The sequence below is a fragment of the Pseudochaenichthys georgianus genome, chromosome 4 (genome assembly GCF_902827115.2).
Source record: "Pseudochaenichthys georgianus chromosome 4, fPseGeo1.2, whole genome shotgun sequence".
Taxonomy (NCBI): domain Eukaryota; kingdom Metazoa; phylum Chordata; class Actinopteri; order Perciformes; family Channichthyidae; genus Pseudochaenichthys; species Pseudochaenichthys georgianus.
In genome coordinates, this window is record NC_047506.1 from 37,743,278 (window position 1) to 37,767,988 (window position 24,711).

Consider the following 24,711-nt stretch of genomic DNA (forward strand, 5'->3'; position numbering starts at 1 on the left):
TATGTAAGCACACTGTTATTGTTTCTTATCGCTGTGTGATTGAAAGAACACAAAATAGCAGGATAGGCAATGCAAAACTTTATTTCGTACCTTCATACACACATAACACACCATTAGAATGAGCTTTTATCAACGATGATAGCCTGTCAACATGACAGGAAAATCCGCATGACATTAATACAGAGCGGGCAGAACCCAAATCTAGCTCCAGTGCCGCACGAAACATGTTTTCGATAGACGAGAGTGAAAATATCACGGTCTGTTCGTCTTCTCTGTCTTCCGGTTGTTGCCTCTTTTGAATGACGAATACACACTACCACCTCCTGCTGGTAAGGAGAATTATTGCCACTCACGCACTGAAGTCTTTGCGGTGTGTTCACGTGCGACACATGGCCAAGACGCAGGAGAACACGGCGACTCAATAGCCGGCGTCGGCGAGTCCTCTGGTGACTGCTTGGTGTGTCAGGGCCTTAATAACAGGGGGAAATAGTTACCCTGCACTAAACAATCACAATATTTTTTGTTAATTATTGAGCTTCTCCAATTATTTAATTGTTGCACCAAGCCTCACCTCCATCCTGCTAGTTGTGGTGCTAAGCTCATTGGATACAGCCTCCATAGTTGATTGATGGATACTAGAGGGGTATACATCTTATTATCTCTTCCAAGAAGCAAATAAGTGTATTTATGCTGAACTATCAATTATAAAATAACTACTAAAAGAATAAAAATATACAATTATAGTTGTAAAAGTGTTACCTGAGCTTCAAGGCAGTAGGTATACCTAGTGTCAAATTGCTAACCAGTATCAGTTAATCTTTAAATGTTGATTTCGACCCCACCTAACAAAAAAATGTTTTCCTTGCAGAAGCCCTTGATTGTCACTGATGAATGCCTTAATATTTCATCACCCCAGCTTTCACAGACAGACTACATCTCAGCTTTTAGTCTTCTGTCAGACCCGTCAAAGCTTTTACCGTTGTCCCCATTCCTGTATAACAGGAACTTCATTTTGGACTTAATAGGCACTTTCACACCAAGTACTTTCCCAGGAATAGTTCCCGGAACTTAGTTCCCCGGAACTCTTTAGTTCCGGAACTATCTAGTAGATCGCGTTCACACCGGAATAAGTCCCCGAGGGAGGATTACACAAATGAAGCCGCTGATGTCACTTCTTCTTCTGCTTTGGGTTTACTGGCAGGCCGCAAACAACTTCATGGCGTATACTGCCACCCGAAGTCCCAGGTAAAGCGCCGACACCTCCTCATCACACCACCGTTCCCAGGGCCGTATCTAGGATTTCGTAAATACCGAGGCTAAAATGATCACAAAACATTGTCAACATTAATTTTCCAATGTTTAATTCCATTGTTCAAGTAAACACAATTATTTAAGAAACTATTTAAATCAATATTGTATGTTGCTGTGTACATGTGTTTGTTTGTGTGTGTTTTTGTGTTTTGCGTGTGTCTGCGTTAATTTTCTCATGGTGAGGGCAGTGGCATCATGTTTTGGGTTCAATTAAGATTTCTTGAAGTGCCACATTTTTAAGCATTATCACGCTATTTCTATCAAATGCCAAAACTGGAAGTGTGAGGTAGATGGAGAGGATACAGTGGATGTTGGGGTAGTATTGAACATTTATCATATTCAATGTGTCTTTTGCCGTCAATACCAGGAGTGTTGGAGGTTGGTTCTTTACCTTCCATCTGTGAATCTCCTGGTCAATGGCTGAGGTAGGTCTTCTCTGTACCATGACACCATCATTTCTTGCTTGTCTTTTGTGAGTCTGGACAAAGCTGACAGAATTAGGTGTGTAGCAAGCATGGCTGGCTCAGAGTTTTCCACAAACCTGGTGTTCAGTTGGCTTGTCACATGGTCAATAAAAGGGTAGAACAGTATTTGTATGCGGTCAAGGTCAATATTAGGTTTATATCTGTAACTCTTTAGTCAACGGTTGGATGTAGCCTAGAATTTTGTTAGTTGTGACAATTGTGTCAAAGGACTCCATACTATGTTGTAGGTTGCTAGCCTTGTTTGAGTTTGATGATGTTCTTAATTCCAAATCTGTGAGTGCAGAGTGGGCTGATTTGAAGTGATCCAGGAAAGCACCCACCGTCTTCCCTCTGGAGCCCCAGCGTGTGTCCGACATGAGTGATATACCTCCTGTTTCCCTTTTGACACTTGAGTGTTTCCATGCTTCCTTTTGGTTCTTCTTGTGTTTTCTGACAGCAGATGCTGAGAAAAACTGCTATATTCTCAATGGTAGCCATGGTGTTCCTAATAAGGGGGATGTCAGAACATCCATGGACTACCACAAGATTGAGTGCATGGCTTCGACAATGTGTGAAAAGGGCCCGGGGTTGAAGCTCTTTCATGCGTTGCTGTACTCCACTCACATGCCCACTCATTGCGCTGGCGCCATCATAACCCTGTCCCCTGAGATAGTCAATCTCGAGACCCCACTTCTCCAACTGAGAGAGAATTGCTTCTGTAATTGAAGCAGCATCTTGTTTGACAAGAGGACAGAAACCCAAGAACTCCTCACATATTTCGGCTCCATTAACATGGTTAATGTAGCGAATGCAGATAGACAGCTGTTCTATCCCGCTCACATCCATTGATTCATCTGAAAGGACTGTGAAAAACCTGGCTTTTTGAATTTCTTTTACTATGTCCTCCCGAATCTCAGATTCACAACATATAATTAATTCATTCTGAATCCCTGGACAAATGTATTTGGCATTTTTTGATGCTGTCTCAAGGTGATGTTTCAGTGTGGGATCAAATGCAGACTTCCAGGTGAGGAAATGATTAAAGTTGCCATCTTCACCTTCTCCTGTCCAGTTACCGCGCAGTGCTATGTTCCTCTTTGACAGATTAATGACAACATCAATAATGGAAAGTAGAGCTTTGCGATTCATTCCAACCTTCTCTGCACATGCATCACTCAGAACAGAATGAATGCTTTTCTGTTGCCCTTGGGCTACTGACAGAACATTTTCAGCCAGCTCCGAGGCATGTAGGTGTGCTGGACTACAACTGTGGTTAGAAATGATGCCCCGCTTCTCTCCAATGGCATTTTTCCAGTCTCGAAATCCGTCATTTATGAAGATTGTGTTTTTTTACTAAATGACATACAAATTGAAGAATAGGTGGAATCTTCTGAAACAGAATATCTTAGCCAAGGATATTTCTCCTCCCACTAATTGCTTTTCACCAAACTTTGTTTTGGGGTAATTATGTTCATGTTTGAACCACTTCTTTTTGAGAAGGCAGTACTTTTCTTCATCAGTTAGTGCTTTATTTTTATACTTGGCTGGATCAAATTCATATAGAATTGTCTCTCTTTGACCGTTATCATCTCTCTCTCATCTATTCCTGCCACTTCTCTTCCGGCCTGGTCTACTCTAGTATTGGTATTTGGTCTCTCTTGTCCCCTTGTGTCTCCTGTGCTATTTCCCTCAGTCTCCATTTCCATGTCTCTCTCCTTTCCATAACCTGCAGCCTCTCTTCCATTTCTCTCTCCGTCCTCTACTCTTTCTCTTTGTTCAATCTCTCCCTCGTTATTAAATGTTTGCTCCTCCTCACTTGTCGCTCTTGCCAGTGAATTAAAAGCAATTCAGCAATTTAGTTCATTTCACTTGTGTGAGGGATTCATTTTGTCTTTACTCCTAAGTGTCAAAGAATAATTCTCCTTACTCCTAAGATATTTAACCTTTCGGCCTGTTGACGTTTTACGACCAAGCCGAAGTCTGTTATCTGTCTTAAGGAATGGGAACGGTCAGCTGTGGCTGACCTTACCAGTTTTATGACCGGTCAACTCTCGGTCATAGGAGCCATAGAGTCAGATAATGTGATTCAGTGCCCCCCAGGTGTTCACAGATGATTTCCCCAATATGGGGGTTGACTCTGAGTGAAGCTAATTAAAGGTCTGCCAAGATGAGAAGAGATTCAGAATTGACATGGCAACCCACCGGAGCAGTCAGAACCTTTGACTGTGTGACTTGTGATGTGAATTTCTCCGGCCGATGCTGGTAATAAACGCCAGTGTTTGACATCAGAACTCCTGCTCGTCCCGTGTCTCTCTGAGTCCTGACTCTCCATTGCTACAAAAGTTTCCCTTACAAATTGGCGTTGTCGGCAGGATACCAATACATCTTCAGAGACTGGTAAGTGTAATTTCAAATCCATATTTGGACATTGCCTTACCAGAATCTGTGATTGACGGTATCCTAAAATTACCTGTGAAACTGAGCGGTTGTGTTTCATTTTTGGTTGATGAACATTTGGCTGATTGCCTTTGTGCATGCTGCTTGGGACGAAATTACCATACAAGCATGCACAGCTTATGTTCAGAGTAACCTTAAAGAAATACATCAGTAAAGTGGAGCGTCTGTATGAAAGCAATGTAAAGATTTGTATTGAACGAATCGCTGAATTCTGGGGGTTTTCAGCGGCCAAACACAGCAGTTAAAAATAAGCAGCCAGAGATATTCCCCCTATCGCCTCTGTGAGCGGCACGGCTCCAGCAGCAGCCATGTGTGTGTGTGTGTGTGTGTAAACATTCCCCCTGTCTGGGTGGCTGCAGCCGTGCAGCTGAGAGGAAGAAAGTCACAGTTTCTGTCTATATCTTAACTCACACCACCGCCATCCCTATTAAAAACGGGATGGTCTAAAAGCACTCGTTGTTTGTGACAGTCTTCTGCATTGCTGGTAAGACCGGGGCAGCGCGAGGTGCGTGCATCACCCGATGCACCACAGCTCTCTACTCTGCTGGAGGAACATTTCCTACGTTGCTTAGGAGTGTTGCCTACGTTGCTGGATTCAGCTGGTGACGGTCCGGGGTGCATACATAAAAATTATAGGCTAATTTATCACAGGTGGGCAGTGGCAAGCAGGTGTGGAACAGAAGCTGTGTTGCACCGTTGTTATGAACTCGATGGTGGGTGTATAGGCTGGTCGTGTAGGACTACAGTTAACTGGGCTGTTTTTGGAGAGAAAGGGTAGAGAGAAAAAAAAGTCTATGTTCTCCTGGTCGGGGGATCATAGCGCCACTAACTAGTGGTGACGCAAGAGGATAAGCTAGTTATCGCTTTTGGAAGGTCTTCAGGCACGATCTTAGCACTTGTACAAGGGTGGATGCGCGAGAAGGTGCTCCATTTCTATAATTCCCTACCCCCTCTGAAAACCTCCTAATTCGGACTAAATTGAGCTGAATGAACTTTGCTGTCACGCTGGTGTTTATTACGAGTTCATGTTTGTTTGTCTAATTGTTTCTATATTGGTTTGCCTACCCGCCGTCTTGTGTATGCTTTGTAACAACTAATAATGAATCAGTCCATAGCCAAGGTAAAATGAACTAAACTTTAGTTATCTCACCAAAAGTAAATGACTTGAGAAAAATAAATAATGTAAAGATGTAAAGCAAAATTATACATTGTAGTATAAATGTGCTGCAAAAGGAAAATAAATAGCAAAAGTGTGTTTTTATGTCCTGCAACTGTCTTACTCCCGGGACCCTCAGAGGCATCACTGCTGGTCATAAATACTGGCCTGAGGAAATCGGGGTTGCAAAAAAATCGGTCTGCTCAAATAGGTCAATGTTGTATTATTTGTTTCATTTATTCTTATTCTATGTATTGTATGGTAATAATGAATACAAAAAAACGTAATGTATTGAACACATTCCGAAACAAAGCAGATAAGACAGAACTAGACTCAGACATGATACTCATTGGGATTGAAACCTTTTGCGCTGTTGCTGCAAAATGAAAACTTTGTTGATTGTCTGTTCCAACTGGCCACTGGAATCAGATAATTGATATAAGTTGTAGTTCAATTACAGTTTTAAATATAGTTTAACATTCTTTATTAAACTGTTTCAAATTATTTCTAGTACAATTGGTCTACAGACATTACTACAATTGTAATAGTTGTTAAACTACTGAGCTTATGAACAATAGAGTAAAGGTCGCTGGTTAAGCCAGGATCAATATATTTGTTGAGGTTTTTATTGTGTACATAATAAATGTGTTTAAATAAATTGAGCAATTTTTAAAGGAGTATAATGTTGCAATCTCACAGTTAATAATAACATAAACGCTAAAGAGTCACATCTAATAGAAATATATATAAAAGCATTATTTTAATTGTGTAGCAGTCAGTTTATAATTTTGGCAGCACTATTGAGCATTTTGAAAATATATTTCCATGCCTCTGCAAGGCTTAGTCTTTCTATCTGTATAGCCACTGATGTTAAGTAACTAAGTTCATAAACTCAACAAGTACTATACTTGGGCACCATTTTGAGATACTTGTACTTTATTTAAGTATTTAAATTAGGGCTGTCAAACGATTAAAACATTTAATCAGATTAATCACAGCTTAAAAATTAATTAATCATGATTAATCACCATTCGAACTATGTCCAAAATATGCCATTTATTTATGTATATTGTTGTGGGAATGGAAAGATAAATGAAAGCAGGCGGATATATCCATTTAACACAGTATCTATGTTTATTAGAACACTTTTCTGCATGTCAAAATGAAAGACAACCCACACACCTATCAATCATCAAACCGTGGGGTCTTAATTCATTACGTGTTGATTTCTATCAACGGGGGAGTACTTCAGGAAAGTCGACAGAGGGGGGGGGGGGGGCTCGTGGAGTACTTCGTGACCACAGAGTGTGAACGTTGTGATCAGCTGTTTTAGCGCAGTTCTCCAGTGATGGGGGGAGTCTCCCTCCGCAGCCGGTTGGCATAGTTTTGGCACAGTTCCGTTGTACAGACCGACGTTAACAGCAGCCCTGTCTGTGCACACGGAGACCGACTCTGTCGTCCGGTGATCTAACCGCCTTCTGGAAAAGCTTCACAAGTACGTCGGTACGCAAATGCGCTTTGTGACACAAGTGACGGTACGCATTTCAGATTACGCACATACCCTGCGTACCAGTTATGTGCACCCCTGTACCAGAGCCATATTATTACTATTATATGGCTCTGCCCTGTACTACAGCAAGAGTATTCTCCGTCGGGACTTCCTGCAACAACACCACGCCGTTATCAAAGATGTTCTATTGAGAAGACGATCACTACGTGACAAAAGTTTTCAAAACCGTGGCTACTGAAATCAATCTTACTAACTGCTGTCTGTGCAATTTACTCCGCGCGAGTTGGCAGACTTTATTTTGCTTACTTTAACATCATTTTTCATGGTGGGGCTAAGCCATTTCTTGGTATGGGTGTAGCCTACCCCAGCCATACCCTGGCGCTGCCACTGGTGGCACTATGGGGCGGGCCATTCTGCACATGCGTTAAATGCGTTAAATATTTTAACGCAATTAATTCAAAAAATTAATTACCGCCGTTAACGCGATAATTTTGACAGCACTAATTTAAATACTTTGCTACTTTGTTCTTCTACTCCACTACAGTTCAGAGGTACATGGTGTACTTCTACTTCACTACATGTATTTAATACCTTTTAGTTACTTTACAGATCTGGATGAATGATGTGAAATATAATCAAGTGTTAAATCACACTTTAGTTCCACCTGGAGTAAATCCACAAGCTACCCTGCAGTATACAAAGTCATTCGAACTAGCTGCACCTTTACCAGCTTTGAGAACACTCTCATGATCCATCATTATAAAACACATCATATATATTATTCTGAAATGGACCAATCTGCACAACGACTACCTTTACTGTCGCTATTTCCACTATATTTTGATGAGAATACTTTTATACTTTTACTTGAGTAACATTTTGAATGCAGTACTTTTACTGTAACATAGTATTCCTACACTCTGGTACTTCTACTTTTACTCAAGAACAAGATCTGAGTACTGAAGCTAACGTTAGTCAGAAACATTTTTCAGTGCACATCACGCTCTGCCGCTCCGACAGGGAGCTCTGCTCTGAACACCTGAACGCCCCGTTCTAACAGCTGTTCACCAGCAGTCCGGTCTGTGCCACAGTCACTCCGGACCACACAGTTAATATTAACGAACGCATCCGTAGGTAATATAGCTGCTGAAGCTAGACAATCTTAGCGGAAAAGCAGAGCCTTATTATACATCCAAAAGCAGAGCCAACGGGCAGGAAGACTCGAGCATTCATTATAATATAAAAAAAGAACACCATGCGTGTCATGATGGCACATAACAGCTCGCGGCTGCAGATTACTCCGGTTCCCAGACCCCCCCCCCATACCCCAATACTATTTTTATTGCAGATCTACATGAATCACATAAACGACCTATTTTGGATTCAAAACGGCGAATTTCGCCAAAAGGTGACAAGTTTGCATCCCTGCTTGTTATCCTTTTCATCACAGAGCTGGGAAAATGGTGTATTGATTACTGATCCGTGCATGTCCAATTTTAACTGACTTTAGTTCTAATGTTAATGTTAATTTGATTTCAACCCATAAGTAATTATTTAAATTAACTCTACATTTCACATGATGGATTAGTGTTCCACATTTTCCCACTAATTTGTTTTATGATTAGGCCAATGGTAAAGAGAGACATTGATGACCCTGTGTCCCTTTTGTTAGTACGTGGTTCCATTTTGTCTATGGCCTTGGACGGCTTCACTAAGAGTCACCCAGTTCTGCACTGCTGCAGTTCGGCTGAGTGCAGTCACAGAGATGCTATGGCTGCTTTACATGACATTAATGGTCTGGTCCGAGAATGGGCACCATTTTCTGCTCCCAGAGAGAATGACGATCCTCAAACTGGACTTTACAGCCGTTGATACTGTCTCACATGGGTCTGCTCCCCCCCCCCCCCATGAACTGAAAGCTTGATGTCTGCTTTGAACACTTGCAACTGTCACACCAGCACCTACCCTTGGGTCAGTCAGATGAGACTAATGGCTTCACTTAGGGCATAAGGGTCAGAAATATGACTCTCGTTACCACGGAGTGGTTTGTTTGTTTTTTTAAGGCTATTCATACTGCTATGCAGAGGATGCCTGTAAGATTGGCAAGCTGTTAAAAGCCCCTACTATGTTTAGTATAGGCCTAATGTCAGGGGCCTCTTACTGTCTACTTCTACATGTATTCACATTATATGGACCATGTTTTCACCTGGTAAAACTAGAGGCAGCACGGAACTCAGGCTACAATACAACCATTTTGTTCTGCTCTAACGATTCAATTTATAGATTCTACATCAAAATAGTTTGTTTTTATTGTTTCCAATGATAACGTCACCTTAAGTGGAGGAATGCAAACCTGTTTTCAAATGTAAGGTTTTGAATTTGTTTGACATTTCTCAGTAATGACACCCTCAGACGCCCACTATCATTCATGCTATGCCTTCAGTGGTAACTCAGATGTTAAAGGGGTTGAAGCTTTTCCTCCCAAATCGGCTATGCTTTGTTTTTTCAACAACGGTGTGCATTTCCTGCATAATATATGTTTCTCACAATTGTTTTTTTGTTAGCTGCGCACAGGTGATACTGAGTCTTCTCGAGTGATGGACCTCTATCATGCTTCCACAGACTTTATTTCATATCTAACTGAAGTAAGAGAGAAAGAGATGGGTAAGCGAGAGACGAAAGACATGGGGAAGTAAGACAAGAAAGACATGGGAAAGTAAGAGAGAAAGAGATGGGTAAGTGAAAATAGAAAGAGATGGGGAAGTGAGGAAAGAGGAAGAGAGAGGGATGAAAGAGAGAATAGAGAGAAATGTGAAAGAGATGGGAGATGAGGATGAGAGAGAGAGATGAGGAGGAGAGAGGGATGAGAAAGAGAGAATAGAGAGAGATGTGGAAGAGAGAATAGAGAGAAGAGGGAAGAGAGGGATATGAAAGAGAGAAGAGATATTTGCAAGTTGCATACTGATACTGAGTTTTCTCGATTAATAGCTTATAGACAATACCATGTTTAAATAGACTCCTACGTTGTTATTACATTATGTGACATATGTAAGAAAAAGGGAGGGGAGAGTCAATTATATTGAGTGATTGATTTCATATTGGAACATTCATTTCTCAAACCTATGTTTTATGGAAGAGGAAATGTACTTCTGATAAACTAATCTTTTATCAAACGGTAAATGGTGAATTAATATAACATTTAGAATCATTGAGAAAGGGTTATATCCACAGGGACTAGCTCACATTTAACTTAAAATAACATTTCTCTGCTTTGGACTGATGAGTATATGATTCTTGCATGTTAAATGACTAACACAAACCTTACATGTATGCATGTGCATGTGTCAGGAAGGCTCCCAAATAATTCTGAGGGGCCTATCCTATTTTTGTAATTGAATGATAATGTGCTAATACATTACCTTGAGTTGTCTTCACTCAGGAAAACATCCCTATCAAGTGTTAACCCAATAACTAGGACAGCTCTGAAGGCCAAGGGTCAGAGAGAGAGGATCACACTCTCCGGCTGCAGAGAGCACCCCCAGCCACGGGCAAGGAGGCATGAGGTCGTTCGAGATGAGAGGATTCTAATCTTCAACTTTCTGATGGGATGGGATGCTTCTTCATTGATGGCTTCAGAGGCGCCATGTTTCTTGGAGGGGCAGATTTCTTCCTAACATCTCCCATCACGGGGCGGGGCATCTGGATGTGTCACTTGGAATAGGCTCTGCTCTCAAGCAGATAGCAGAAGGAATGCAGGCAGATGAGCCTCCGTTTCACTGGGGGGATCATAAAGTGCTCACTGAATGAACCACAATAGCAGAGCAATTGGGGGGTTGAAATATGGCGCTCTGATGAAGAAGAGTTTTGAGCCAATCAGCACCTCAGTGCTAATCTACAGTATCAGGATGCCTTTACACACACCAGACACTCTGTGTCATAAAGAGAGGAGTAGAACGAGTCAGGAGGACATGTTCTTCCAGCTCTTGTACAAAGATAACATTTGAATTGAATGACCAGATGTCTACAGATGTACAATTAATGATAGTTCTTATATTTCCGATGAACAGACATGTGTTAAATCAGGGGTGGGGAACCTTTTTCCTCTCAAGGGCCATTTCAATTTTGTCAACATCGTCCGAGGGCCGTACAACTTATTGACCTCTGCTTACAAATCACAGCCCATTCATTTGGCCTTTCTTTCATGCTGTGCAAAGAAAAAGCAACCTCTTAATCCAGATATCTTACCATCACTCGCGCATGCATGCAAGAGCACGGTGTGGTATGACCACCAGACAGAAAGATATGGACACAAGATGTGTGCAAATGTATTTAGTTTCCTATCCATGTGGACATGATTTAAGCCGCGAGGGGGGGGGGGACCTAAACTCCTCTAGGGGGGTCCGGGGGGCATGCTCCCCCGGGAAGATGTTTTTTCTTAAATGTTGAAGTTAAAAGCATCAATCTGGTGCACTTTGAGAGCAAAATTAAGAGATCTAAGGAAACATCTTTCAGCACCCATATGAAACGGAACTGTAAGCAGATTTACTTTTTCTTTATGGATATTTTACAAATCACTCTCCTTTCAAAATGTATTCTTGTTTATTAATAACAACTTTTGTTTACTGTCATATAGTATTTTATACCTGTTTACTTTATTCTCTTGTTTTTTGATAACTATAATGTTCATATAAAGATGTGCCTTTACCTCACTGGTTGGAGAACAAGCTTCTTATATTCGTTAGCATAGCTAACCAGATGTTAATAACAACAAAGTTATTGACTGTATGATCAGTATGACAGATGAACAGATCGCGACTGGGCAACTAAGACACAGCCACGCAAAAACTGCAGCATGTGTACGGATTTATGGGTACTGCAATTTTTGAAGTCCCGGAGCGGCGTTCTGGTGCTATCCGTCAGAACGGCACCCCAGTCAGACGAGACATATACCACGTGATGACACGTTAGGCTCGTGTTGAGTTCAAGGACCATGACCGTTGCCAGGAAAAACAGGCACTCGCTTGTTTAATTATTTTGCGGTCTAGATTTCTTTAATTTTTTTCTTTTTTGCGTGTGCTTATAAATTACCTCGAGGGCCATACCAAATGGTCTCGCGGGCCGTATACGGCCCGGGGGCCGGAGGTTCCCCGCCCCTGTGTTAAATAGTGGTGATAAATATATTTTGTCAGATCAGATTACACTTTCACACTACACAAAATAAATTAATTGATATTTTCAGGTATTGAATAATAAGATATTTCTAATATTATAACAAATAATGTTAATATCCTTAATTGTCCAGAAATCAGGTTCAACAACACTACTCTTCAATCTATTATCCATGCACAGAAAGACCTACAATGATGTTTCAAGTTTTAAATATTTAAACCTTCCTTTCCAAGTTTTACAAAAGTCTTTGAATATTTGCCTAACTCTTCCTTTTCAGCTTGTTAAACATTTTGAGGATTGTTTAGTTTTCCCTTCAGATTTTGAAATGACATAATGATTGATAGTTGAAGTAATGTAATTATGTTATCATGCCATAGTCTTTTGATTTAATATGTAATGAAGTAAACATAAAGTAATCCTGAATTGAGGACACTGTAACTTTGCAGATTACGAATTGATCAAACCACTGTGAATTTTGTACCTTAACTGTGATTTTATACTTCACCTGGATCTCTTATGATCCTATGTTTTAAATGCATTTGACTAATGATTGCCTGAAACTAAATCTTTAAACTGCAAGCTGGTTTTGATTGTATAGTTTGATAAGTGAGATCAGCTAATGGTTACATGTTAAAACATATTATTTTAAAGAAGATCTTTTGCTATTATGCGTCTGTGTTTTATGTGTGTTCATTATTGTGCTTTTGACAACAGACGATCCAAACATTGATGAGAGTTGATTTTCTATCATGATTGTCTGTGTCAATCATTGTGGTTGAATGTTTCAGTCTTATTCTACTTTGTGATGTAATTGATGTACGGTGAGACAACACTCAAATCTGAAGACGCCTATTGATTTAAGTATTGACCAAATTATTATTAGACTAATGTTTTCAGGTTATCAAAGATGATAAAAAGAGAGGAACTGTGAGGGATTAATTTTGTCTTTACTCCTAAGTGTCAAAGAATAATTCTCCTTACTCCTAAGATATTTAACCTTTCGGCCTGTTGACGTTTTACGACCAAGCCAAAGTCTGTTATCTGTCTTAAGGAATGGGAACGGTCAGCTGTGGCTGACCTTACCAGTTTTATGACCGGTCAACTCTCGGTCATAGGAGCCATAGAGTCAGGTAATGTGATTCAGTGCCCCCCAGGTGTTCACAGATGCTTTCCCCAATATGGGGGTTGACTCTGAGTGAAGCTAATTAAAGGTCTGCCAAGATGAGAAGAGATTCAGAATTGACATGGCAACCCACCGGAGCAGTCAGAACCTTTGACTGTGTGACTTGTGATGTGAATTTCTCCGGCCGATGCTGGTAATAAACGCCAGTGTTTGACATCAGAACTCCTGCTCGTCCCGTGTCTCTCTGAGTCCTGACTCTCCATTGCTACAGAAGTTTCCCTTACAACTTGTTTGTTTGCATTATCTTTTTTTTTATTTAAATCTGTTTTGTTTGATTCTCAAAAGAGAACAAAGATGTAAGCAAATTGTGTTCTATACAATTGTATGTTATTATGACATCATAACTGCAATATATGTATGTTGTTTTAAAATGATGCCTATTGTATATAAATGAAGACTATTGTTATAGATAATATAGATAGATAGATAGATGGGGTTATTAAGCCTACATTCTTCTGTGTGACTGTACCTGCAGTTCCTCCCTGACTTCCATCACTTTCTCTCTCTCTCTTTCTCTCTGCCTGTCATATCTCTTCCTTACCAAAGCTGAGCTTCGACTGACGTAGTCTTTTCATAATATCTGAGTCAGTGTAAAAATAAAACAATACAATGTTATATCTTCAATGTTTTACTCAAATTGAAATGAAAGAAAAGCATTACAACGTTTGTTAAAAGGTAATCCTTCTGACATTGGATGAACGTAATTAACTTTAGCTCTCTAGCTAGTTTAAACCACGCAATTTAAACCAAAGTATAGCCTATAGCTGCAATATAAGTTAGTGTGCATGTTGTCGGACGTCCACTGACTAATGTAGAGCGTTCACACAGGATCTGCTGGTCATATGATGTCCTCTGAGGAACAGAAACACAAGAAGCCCGCTGGACTCAGATCTCTAGATACCACATCACTCCTTCGCTGCTCCGATTCAAGTCCGGGCTGCGGTGGTTTGTTGATGGTTGATACATGTCGTCTTCTTCTGTTTGCTTTAATCGAGGCTGCGTAGTTATGCAGCGCCCCCATGGTCAGTAAATGGAAGTACTACAAAGAACCCCGTTTAGTGCAGTTATTTCACAAGTTTTGTTATATACACAGCTCGGAAAATGTTACCGAGGTCCGGACCTCGGTGACCTCAATGGTAGATACGGCCATGACCGTTCCCACGTTTTATTTTGTTTTGCCATAAGTTAGTCTCTCTCCGTTGGTGCGCTGGGCTAATGCTAATGTTGCTAATGCGAGCAAATAAAATGGCGGCTTCACAAAACCTTTCTGAGTTTTACGGGGCGTGGTTTGCAGTTCGCCCAGCCAATCAGAAATTGGAACCTTTTCTTCCCCAGGAAAGTACCACCTCTCTAGCAGGGACTGAAAACGGTTGAAAAGGTCTTCAAGCTCTTTTTTTTTGGTGTGAATGCAAAATCCCAGGAACTATCGGAATTATTCCTGGGAAAAGTACTCCGGTGTGAAAGCGCCTATTGTATTCCAATTCTTCACCTCTTAATGCGGCTTGTTCGCTCGCACATGATGGACAGGGACTGGTTCAGCTTCACCATAGCTATGATGATGGTTCCCCCAATCAAGGTGAAGGTAGGCCAGAACAGGGAGTGTAAGACTGTGACCAAACTATAGATCTGCATCAGGATGGCACTGTCCATTCTGTCTGTAGGGTCCACGAAACACTGGACTGTGTGCTGAGACTTGAGACGCTCAGAAATGTTCTGAATCATTGTATGTAAGGCTGCATAGTCCTTCTGGCACTTTGGGATGTAGAAGCACTGAAGAAGAGAAACAATATTATATGTGTGTATCTGTAGAGCTGGCTGACATGCTGTAGTCCAGGTGTTAGTAACATTATAAGTGTTTGTGGCATTTTACAGTCCAGACCTCTGGGTTGCCTTCCTGCGCCGCCTCGTTGTGCAACAGTCGTACCACTTTTCCCGAGGAGTTGAGGCTCACATAGACCTGGAGGCAGGGGTAACGGGAACGCCTCCAGCACTCCGTTCCACAGCTGTATGAACAGTTTACATCACACACGATGCTGGAGTTCACAATGGTGCAGCTAGTCTCGTTGATCCACACGCTGTATAAATAGAGAAATTAATTACATTCACTCATGTATCCTACTCAAGTACTCTACATCAGAGTCCTGCATCGGGTCGGGTACCCGCGGGTACCCGACGGGTGACCCGCAAAAAAGGTGATTCGCGGGTGGTATTTTTTCAAACGCTTTTTTCCGGGTTCGGTTCTGGGTAAAACAAAGATGATGCGGGTCGGGTCGCGGGTATTGCATAATAAATATATTAAAATAATAATAATTTAGTTTAATGTTCCGTTTAACCACCATGGGGTCTAGAGCCTTCAGCCGCTCTGCACCCCGCCTCTGGAACTCCCTCCCACCTGACATCCGCAACACTGACTCTCTCCCCATTTTCAAATCACGCCTCAAAACATATCTCTTCACACTCGCATATCCACCCTGATCGTTATCCATCACACATCCTCTGTTTTATGTATTTGATATGTTATATACTGCATTGTCTTGTTTATGTTTCTTATGCTGGTGTTAGGTATTGTATATCTTGTTTTTATGTGTTTGTACGGCGACCTTGAGAGCCTTGAAAGGTGCCTATATAAAATAAATGAATTATTATTATTATTATTATTAATGTTTAAATCCTCAGACTTCTCCCCCGCGGGACCGTGCATAATCATAACCTCTGCAGCGCATCAATCTGCTGCTGTGCGCGCCACATTCGAAATGGCTGAGGTGAAGCTCTCTAGCGGAGAATACAGCATTTTCAATAACACTTCCTCAAGAGCGAAATCCAACGTCTGGGAGGCTTTTGGTGTCATCCTAGATCAGGGGTGGGGAACCTCCGGCCCCCGGGCCGTATACGGCCCGCGAGACAATTTGGTACGGCCCTCGAGGTAATTTATAAACACACGCAAAAAATAAAAAAATGTAAGAAATCTAGACCGCATAAGAATTAAACAAGCGAGTGCCTGTTTTTCCTGGCCAAGGTCAGGATCCTTGAACACAACACGAGCCTAACGGCCCGTCCACACAGCGGCGTGCGTTGACGCTTCACCATTCACTTTGAATGGGGTGACGTCACTTTTAGCCGAAATGCATCGTGGGAAGCGACGCGGAGCGTAGCTGGCGTGGCTCGCTGCAAAAGTTGAGCAATGTTCAACTTTTGACGCCTCGGCAGAAGCGTCAGCCAATCGAATCATATGCCAGTACAAGCTCTAGCCAATCAAACCGCTGCTTGTGTGTCAGGGGCGGGAGATTCATGTGATTGGTTGTTGGTCGAGTTTCAGACACGCCCGCCGGCAAGCGTCAGCGCACGCCGCTGTGTGGACGGGCCGTGACGTGTCATCACGTGGTATATGTCTCGTCTGACAGGGGTGCAGTTCTGACGGAGAGCACCAGAATGCCGCTCCGGCACTTCAAAAATTGCAGAACCCATAAGGAGCCGTACACATGCCGCAGTTTTTGCGTGTCTGTGTCTTTAGTTGAAAGCCCAGTGGTGATCTGTTCATCTGTCATACTGATCATACAGTCAATAACTTTGTTGTTATTAGCATCTGGTTAGCTAGCTATGCTAACGAATATAAGAAGCTTTTTCTACAACCAGTGAGGTAAAGGCACATCTTTATATGATCATTATAGTTATAAAAAAATAAGAGAATAAAGTAAACTACTATATAAAATGCTATATGACACTAAAATAATAAAAAAATAATAATACAGTTTAAAAGGGGAGTGATTTGTAAAATATCCATAAAGAAAAAGAAATGCTTGCAGTTCTGTTTCATCTGGGTGTTGAGAGATGTATCCATACATCTCTTAATGTTGCTCTCAAAGTGCACCAGGTGATGCTTTTAACTTCAACATTTAAAAAAAAAAAAACCGAGGTTAGGTCCCCCACCACTTAAATCATTTACACATGGATATGAAACTAAATACATTTGCACACATCTTGTGTCCATATCTTTCTGTTTGGGTGGTCATGCCACAACCGTGCACGTGCATTCATACGTGAGTCATGGTAAGATATCTGGATTAAGAGGTTGCTTTTTCTCTGCACAGCATGAAAGGAAGGCCAAACGAATGGGCTGTGATTTTTGTTTTTTAAGCAGAGGTCAATAAGTTGTACGGCCGTCGGAGGATGTTGAAAAAATGTAAATGGCCCTTGAGAGGAAAAAGGTTCCCCACCCCTGTCATAGATGGAGAAAATAACCAACATCCCACACTTTTTGACACAAATATGCAACTGCATGTGTTAATAATTGCACGTTTTCACTACTCATATGTAGGCTAGGCTATGCGGGTTCGGGTCGGGTTGCGGATCTTGTGCCGACGGGTCAGGTCAGGTCAGGTTGCGGAACTAATTGGCAATATGTGTGGGTAGCGGGGCGGGTTCGGTATTGCACGTCGCGGGTGCGGGGCGGGGAGCGGGTCTTGAAAATCAGACCCGTGCAGGACTCTGCTCTACATATATGTATTTGACTTATTTACTCATTTAATGCAACTTTCCTCCACTACATGTCATACATTTTACTCCACTATATTCATTTTAACAGTTACTTTATACAAATACATGATATGCTCATACAGTATAATGCAGTACAGTGCTATTAATTCAAACAGTATTTAAAGTATCTACATTTTGTCTACATTGCTCCAATACTAAAATGCTCTTACATGTAAAAAAAAAAAGCATCTAAAGTAATAGAATACTGTGAAAATACCCATTCTGCATAACAATGCTTTTAATTGAGGTACATTGAACTGTTAATACTTTTCTAATTTAACTCTTTACTAGGGATGGGTATCGTTTGAAATGTATCGATTCCGGTTCTGCTTATCGATTCTGGTTCTTATCGATTCCCTGTTTCGATTCCAAATTGTAAAAGAAAGAGGTCAAACGTTTAGATAACAAATATATCTTTATTGTTTAAGCTTTAACTGACATTTTTACAAATACAAAATATACATACAATACAAATGTATGCCGTTCTGTGATTCTCCAGAACACACAGATGGCCAGTCTGCCCTTACCCTGTATTCTACCAGGTCACCGCGGCGCAGACGGACCCGGTGGAATACAGGGTCTACCACGTTTAGGAACCGTCAAGCAGAACCAAAATTGTGTATTTTGTATGGGTACCCGGTACTGGGCTTTTTCTTATCGGTTCTCATCTGGAACCGAGTTTCGGTTCCCAGCCTTACTCTTTACTGACTTTTACTTGTAATGGAGCCTTTTAAGACCATAGCATATTTAAAGAGCCTGTGACACGAGTTTCCCCCATCATCCAAACCCATCAATTTGAGTAACTAGTGTCCCCTTGAAAACCGTTACTGAACTGATTTTGGATATTTGTACTTTGATAACCATTAATCTGCCCTTTGTTGAGAACTTCATAGTATGAAGTAAATACTTAAAACGACAGTTAATTATAAATCATATATGATCAATCATATTCTTGTATAACCCATAATGAGAATGCTTCTTGATGGTTTTTGAATATGTATGTATGCTTACAATTTTAGTTGTTGCTGTTTGATAACTTTGCGTTTTCAAAAGAGGGTGTTGACAGCTTCATAGTATGTTGAATACTTAAAACGAAAGTTAGTTATAATTAAATATAATCAATTATATTCTTGTATAACCCACAATGAAAATGCTTCATATTTTAGGTTTTTCTATATTTACAGCATAACAAAACAAAGTGGTTTGTTAAGTTGAGTGTAAGGCCTAACAATGATTTATGCCCTGCTCTCTGATAAGAGAGTAGGCAGGTTCTTCCCTCTCCTCTCACAGCAGGGAGGGGGGCTCCGGACTTAAGCAGAAACACATTTGAGGCCTCAAAAAGGTGGTTATGTCATAGTCATAGAATATGTCCAGTCATGTTTTGTTTTACACAAACTTGGGAAGGTGTGTCTTATGCCAGAGCCAATAGAATATGTTGGTTGGGTATAGAGGAGGTGTTTGTGGGTTTTCTATCCGGTTTTTTGAGCATAAAAAGACTGGCTTTTTTGGATTTCGTCGGGGAGAGGGGGGGAAACCCCTGGTATACTCTCTCCCGGTAGGCTCTGTCTTTCAGAGCTGGGTTAATAGCTCTCGGTAAGGTTCTCTCAAACTTGGTGAATATCTCTTGAATTTCTTGGTTGGAATGCTGAGTGATTGCTGCATGGAATGAAGGGGATTTTGAGTGTTTAGTGACACCTGCCTACGTGAGGAAATCCCTCCGAATCACTGCGGGATTTTGATGGTTTAGTGACACCTGCCTACGTGAGGAAATCCCTCCGAATCACTGCGGGATTTTGATGGTTTAGTGACACCTGCCCACGTGAGGAAATCCCTCCGAATCACTGCGGGATTTTGATGGTTTAGTGACACCTGCCCACGTGAAGAAATCCCTCCGAATCATTGCGGGATTTTGATGGTTTAGTGACCCCCGCCCACGTGAGGAAATCCCTCCGAATCATTGCGGGATTTTGAGTGTTTAGTGAAACCCGCCCACGTGAGGAAATCCCTCCGAATCATTGCGGGATTTTGAATGGGTTTTTATTATCACCAGTCTTTGTATGAGAGAATGTCACAACTGAATTGTCCAGGTAAAGGGAAACATTTTGGTAAAAATGTAAGACTGTGAATTAAAGTTTCATATGTGAACATGATCACAGCATCATTTTTGTGTGTTGTTTAGTATAATTATAATGTTGTAAAGAGAGAAGGAAAAAACCCTGTATTAGTTTGGACCTATTTTTCTTCAAATAAACTGATCCCACCTTTTGGACTGGGACAACTTAAAGGACACCTGTGCTCTCCTCTCCTGCTTCAAAGGTAAGATTGCACCCTGCCACACACACATGTTTAGGTAGGAACACACCCCATTTACTGATACCAAAATCCTTCGGGATCGCTTAAACAGATTAAAAAGAGTTGTCTGAATTGAAACAGCAGTTAATTGAACCTGGTTCTTCGGGGAGTTAATAGAGGTGAGATCTTGCTGACGTTTGGTGGATCTGAGCCAAGCAGTAAACTTACATAGACTCAGTCACTTCGGTCCGGTCAATTAGTGAGGTCAGAGTTATTTACCGGAATAAATTAATCGGGGCCTCACCTAGAACTCTAAACACCTTCAATGTTGACAATTTTCTGGATCTTCTCGGGGATTCTTCAAGTCCCGCCAAATTATGTGTGACGTCATTGCGGGCACAGCACTCCAGCTGCACCGTTCAGGATCCCAGCATCTGCATGTAAACGCACGATGGCGCACACAGCAGCAAGCTTAGACAGCGATGACAGTTTAATTTTGAACGTGTCTGAGAGCTCATGAGGCTGAAGGACCGGTTTATTTGAATCTATTAGAAGTTTAGGAATGAGGTGCGTCAATATGGGCGATCATACGGTCATGTAGCCAGTGGTGGAATGGGACTAGTAGTTATACAAATGCCACTTTCATCACATTAGTATGCATGGAATGTGACAGGTCGCCCCGCCCGTTTTGACAGGAAGCCCCGCCCCTTTTTGACCGGAAGCCCCGCCCCTTTAGATCGGAAGTCCCGCCCCCACTTCCGGCGGATGTCCCGCCCCCGCTTCCGGTTTACAAAATTAAATAAAATTAAAATTAAAAAAATGAGAAAAATAAAATGCCGTTGTTTCAATCAATTAGTATGCATAGGATATATGTCCCGCCTCCTAACCACTTCCTGTGCCCCTAATCCTGTATACAGTATTGAATGTAACTTACAAATAACATGAAATTAATCAAAGTAAAGCATCTAAAAAAACCATATATTTAAAAAAAGTCAATCTCTCTGTTTTTGCGAACAGTCTGAGACAAGTCAGGACATGAGGGGAGAGACACCATATGGCGGCCGAGGGGAGGGGGGAACACACACACACACACACACACTAGGGATGTGCATCTTCACTGGTTTCACGATTCGATTCGATTACGATTATCCTATCAACGATTCGATTCGGTTCGATGTCCCGGTGCATCACGGTGCATCACGATTCATACCAATGCGTTGCATCCTCAATTTTCTATATTACTGCACATGGCTTATTTTTCATCAATGCATACATGCAGTAAATACATATGAACTCTCTTTTTATTATTTAGAAAGTGCTTCAGAAATCAATAACATAAATGTCTTGACATTAATTTATAAACCAAAATAAATGAATTGTATAGGTCTAGCCTCCGTGTGTGAAGTTGTTCCATCCTCAAAAACAAAAAGCTAATGCTTCTGCAGTCTAGCTGCAGCTTCTAGCCACGGTCTTCTGTTAAGAAAGGACACTGAATGTCCTGAATGTGGCATCACACACAAGACGTGAGGCTGAACACAGCAGACAACAGGAGTATTTACAACAGCATATACAAACTAAAATACTGCATGTGGGTGCACACTTACATTCTCTGTTTTACTGTTACATAAATCCCATGAATGTATGAGATTAAATTAGCTTCATTATATCTCAGTGATTAAGTGAATAATAAAGTTTCTATCGGGTCACTATCAGCCTGTCACTCATTATTTTCAAGGAGGGGGCGAGGCTTGGAGGAACGGAGAGGAGACTGTGATCGCGGAAGCTTTTTTCCTCCTGCCTTCACAAACTTTACACACGTATATATCGTCTGAAAATTGCTAGAGGACATTCATAATTTGCAATCCAAGACTTAATTAAATCCACCAAAAACCTGACATGATTGTAACGCGATTATTCCTGAAAAACATAAATCCCTGTCTGTGTCTCTGAGCCGCAGCGACACGGAGTGATTCGGAGCGGGTCCTTCTGCTGTGGGTTCTGGACTGGTGTTCTTGTGTTGGTGGATAAAGCAGACTGCTCGGTGTTCGGTGTTGCTGTGCCAATGTCATGTATGTTCCCTGATCTCTGCGTCACCGACCGATTTGATATTAAAGTGACAGAAAAAACGTTATAGTAAAGCCGCGGCCGGAAAATCAGGAAGCAACGTTACTACTCTATAACCGATTATCTTCCGTCACTGCATCGAGACCGAATCGTCCACGTCCGCATCGCAATGCATCGTAGAAACGATTATTTTCAACACCCCTAACACACACACACTTTCCTCACCCCCTCTAGAGGTTGGCTAAATAAAAGCCAGCGTCTTTTTGGTCACTCTTCAATATTTTTCAAGTCGAGAGAAAATGGCCAAGAGACGTCTTGATATGAGTTTAATCAGCGAGACACCGGTGACAACTTACAGCCATCCGTTGGGTGCTCCAATCAAAGTAAAGCATCTAAAAAACATATATTTAAAAAAAGTCAGCCTTTTATACAATTTTAACACACAGTGAGATCCCTAAAAAGTTACAAACAGATGCGGGGAAAGAATTCTTTAATAAAGTTTTTCAAAACGTATTGAAGAAAAGAGGTATACAACATTATGCAACCGCCAGTGATATGAAGGCATGTGTGGTAGAGAGATTTAACCGTACGCTGAAAACTAAAATGTGGAGGTATTTTACAGCTAAAAACACTCATAGATATATAGACGTCTTACCTGAACTACTTGAAAGTTACAATAATAGTTATCACCGAAGTATTAAAATGACGCCAATGCAGGTGACAAAGGAAAATGCCGCTCAAGTGTTTCGGAACCTGTATACCCCCTCTAGCCAACGTAAAAAAGCTGCTGCCAAAATGAACTTTAAGGAGGGCGAACTTGTAAGGATATCCAAATTGAGAGGGGTATCTGATAAAAAATATGAGGCTTACCTCGGCAGCCACCTGTTTACAAGCTCAAAGATTATGATGGAGAAGAGATCAAGGGGACTTTTTATGAGAAAGAGTTACAAAAAGTGAAGATAGCCAATGACAAGGCTTTTCAAGTCGAGAAAATTCTAAAAAGGCGTGTGGTGAGAGGGAAAAAACAAATGTTTGTATCTTGGCATAATTGGCCCGAAAAATTCAACAGCTGGGTTGATGCAGACGAAATCAAAGATGTTTAAAAACAAACAGAATCAACGCTCAGGTCCTTCATTACAGCCATGGCAAAATTATTTCAGGTGGCTCTGGCTTTATTAGGAAAACAAACATATAATACAAATGGGTTAGGGGTTAAATGTAATCATCGTGGACTTATAGTCTAACAAAATACTTTTATCTGAATACATTTGTTCTTTTTAAGAGCACTTTTTGAAATTATTTATTAATTATTTCAGTGGAACAATCCAGTTTTTGTTAACATCAACGCTTTCTTCTTCTTTTTTCTTGTGTTACTAAGATACTTTTAGACACACTTGGTGTATGCAACACTTTCTTTTCTGATAAACTTACATATTTTAGTTATTTTATGTTACCAAGATACTTTGAGATACACCCTGATGTACGCAACACTAAACAAAGAGTATAATATGAAGTACTTGGTAAGGAAGGGGTTTTTCTTTAAGGGTGCAAAACTTTAGAACAGGGTAAAATATTCATTAAGTTGTATTGAATTGAGTTTTCTTTTTTGATTTCAACATACTATTTGTACACAATGACTTTTCCATATTTCTGACATTCTATACTTTTCTGACTTTTTTCTGTAGAATCTTGACAAAACTATTACTTGTTCTTAAATGATGACCTATTGCTGGAGATGAGATGAAAAAGCTACAACGCTTAACGAACTTTTTTTTTCTAAAAACTCTCAATTCTATAATTGACTCCCCCATTCAACGCAATGAGCCCCACCCTCCACTCAGCAAATCATCTAAAACGAAGGACCTCACTAAGACGACCGTTTTAAACTAGCCATGGAGCAGAGAAAAGCCAAGACTCCCCCCGCGAGTTGCAGTCAGGAACAGAGTCCACCAGCAACACCACCATGTGGGAAACCCGAATCTTGCAGTACTACTGCTGCTGATGCTACTCCTCGGGTCAAGAAGTCTCAGTTTAAGGACACAGTGAAAGCGGAGTTGTTTTATATTCTGGAGATGGTGATGTATCGGTACAGAGAAGAAATCTGCAAAGGATGCCGAGTCAGTCACCCCGACCAGAGGCAACACGATTGTCGGAATGACCATGCCCGATTTCTTCTTCAGAAACAATTACAAAGCGTTAATGAAAAGACTTTGGCTCGCCGACTTCGTTGCAGTGATTGACCAGAGTTTTATTGAAAAAAGGCATTTGCGAGGATAAACTGAGGATAGGACGCGCTTCGGAAGCTTTTCTGCACAAGCTTGTAAAATGCAGATGCCTCAAGGAGAGACTTGAAAAATCCATACAGAGTTGGATGGAGAAGAAGAAGACTAACAACCAGCAGTCGGATGGAGAAGAAGCCAGGGACTTGTTCAATGCAGTGACTTTTTTCTTTAAGTAAAATAAAAATGGGAAACTACTATGCAAAACGCTCTGTATATATTGATCAGAATGTAGTCATTACCCTTTTAATAAGTGTGGTGATGGGGACAATTGAAAACAGAACGAGTAGTGA

The 24,711-nt window shown here is 41.1% G+C and overlaps 1 protein-coding gene across 3 annotated transcripts in view; it reads right to left on the minus strand.

Annotated features, from left to right (window-relative positions):
- Positions 1–13,940: 13,940 nt before the first annotated feature.
- The window catches only part of s100p (S100 calcium binding protein P), a 72,953-nt gene continuing 62,182 nt past the window's right edge, over positions 13,941–24,711 (minus strand). For all 3 annotated transcript variants that reach the window (XM_034081699.2, XM_034081700.2, XM_034081701.2), the window contains exons 4-5: positions 15,130–15,325; positions 13,941–15,020 (exon numbers count right to left, since the gene is read on the minus strand). In XM_034081699.2, the coding sequence (XP_033937590.1) occupies positions 14,736–15,020; positions 15,130–15,325 (481 nt within the window). In that variant the 3' untranslated portion in view covers positions 13,941–14,735. The remainder of the gene's footprint in view (positions 15,021–15,129; positions 15,326–24,711) is intronic.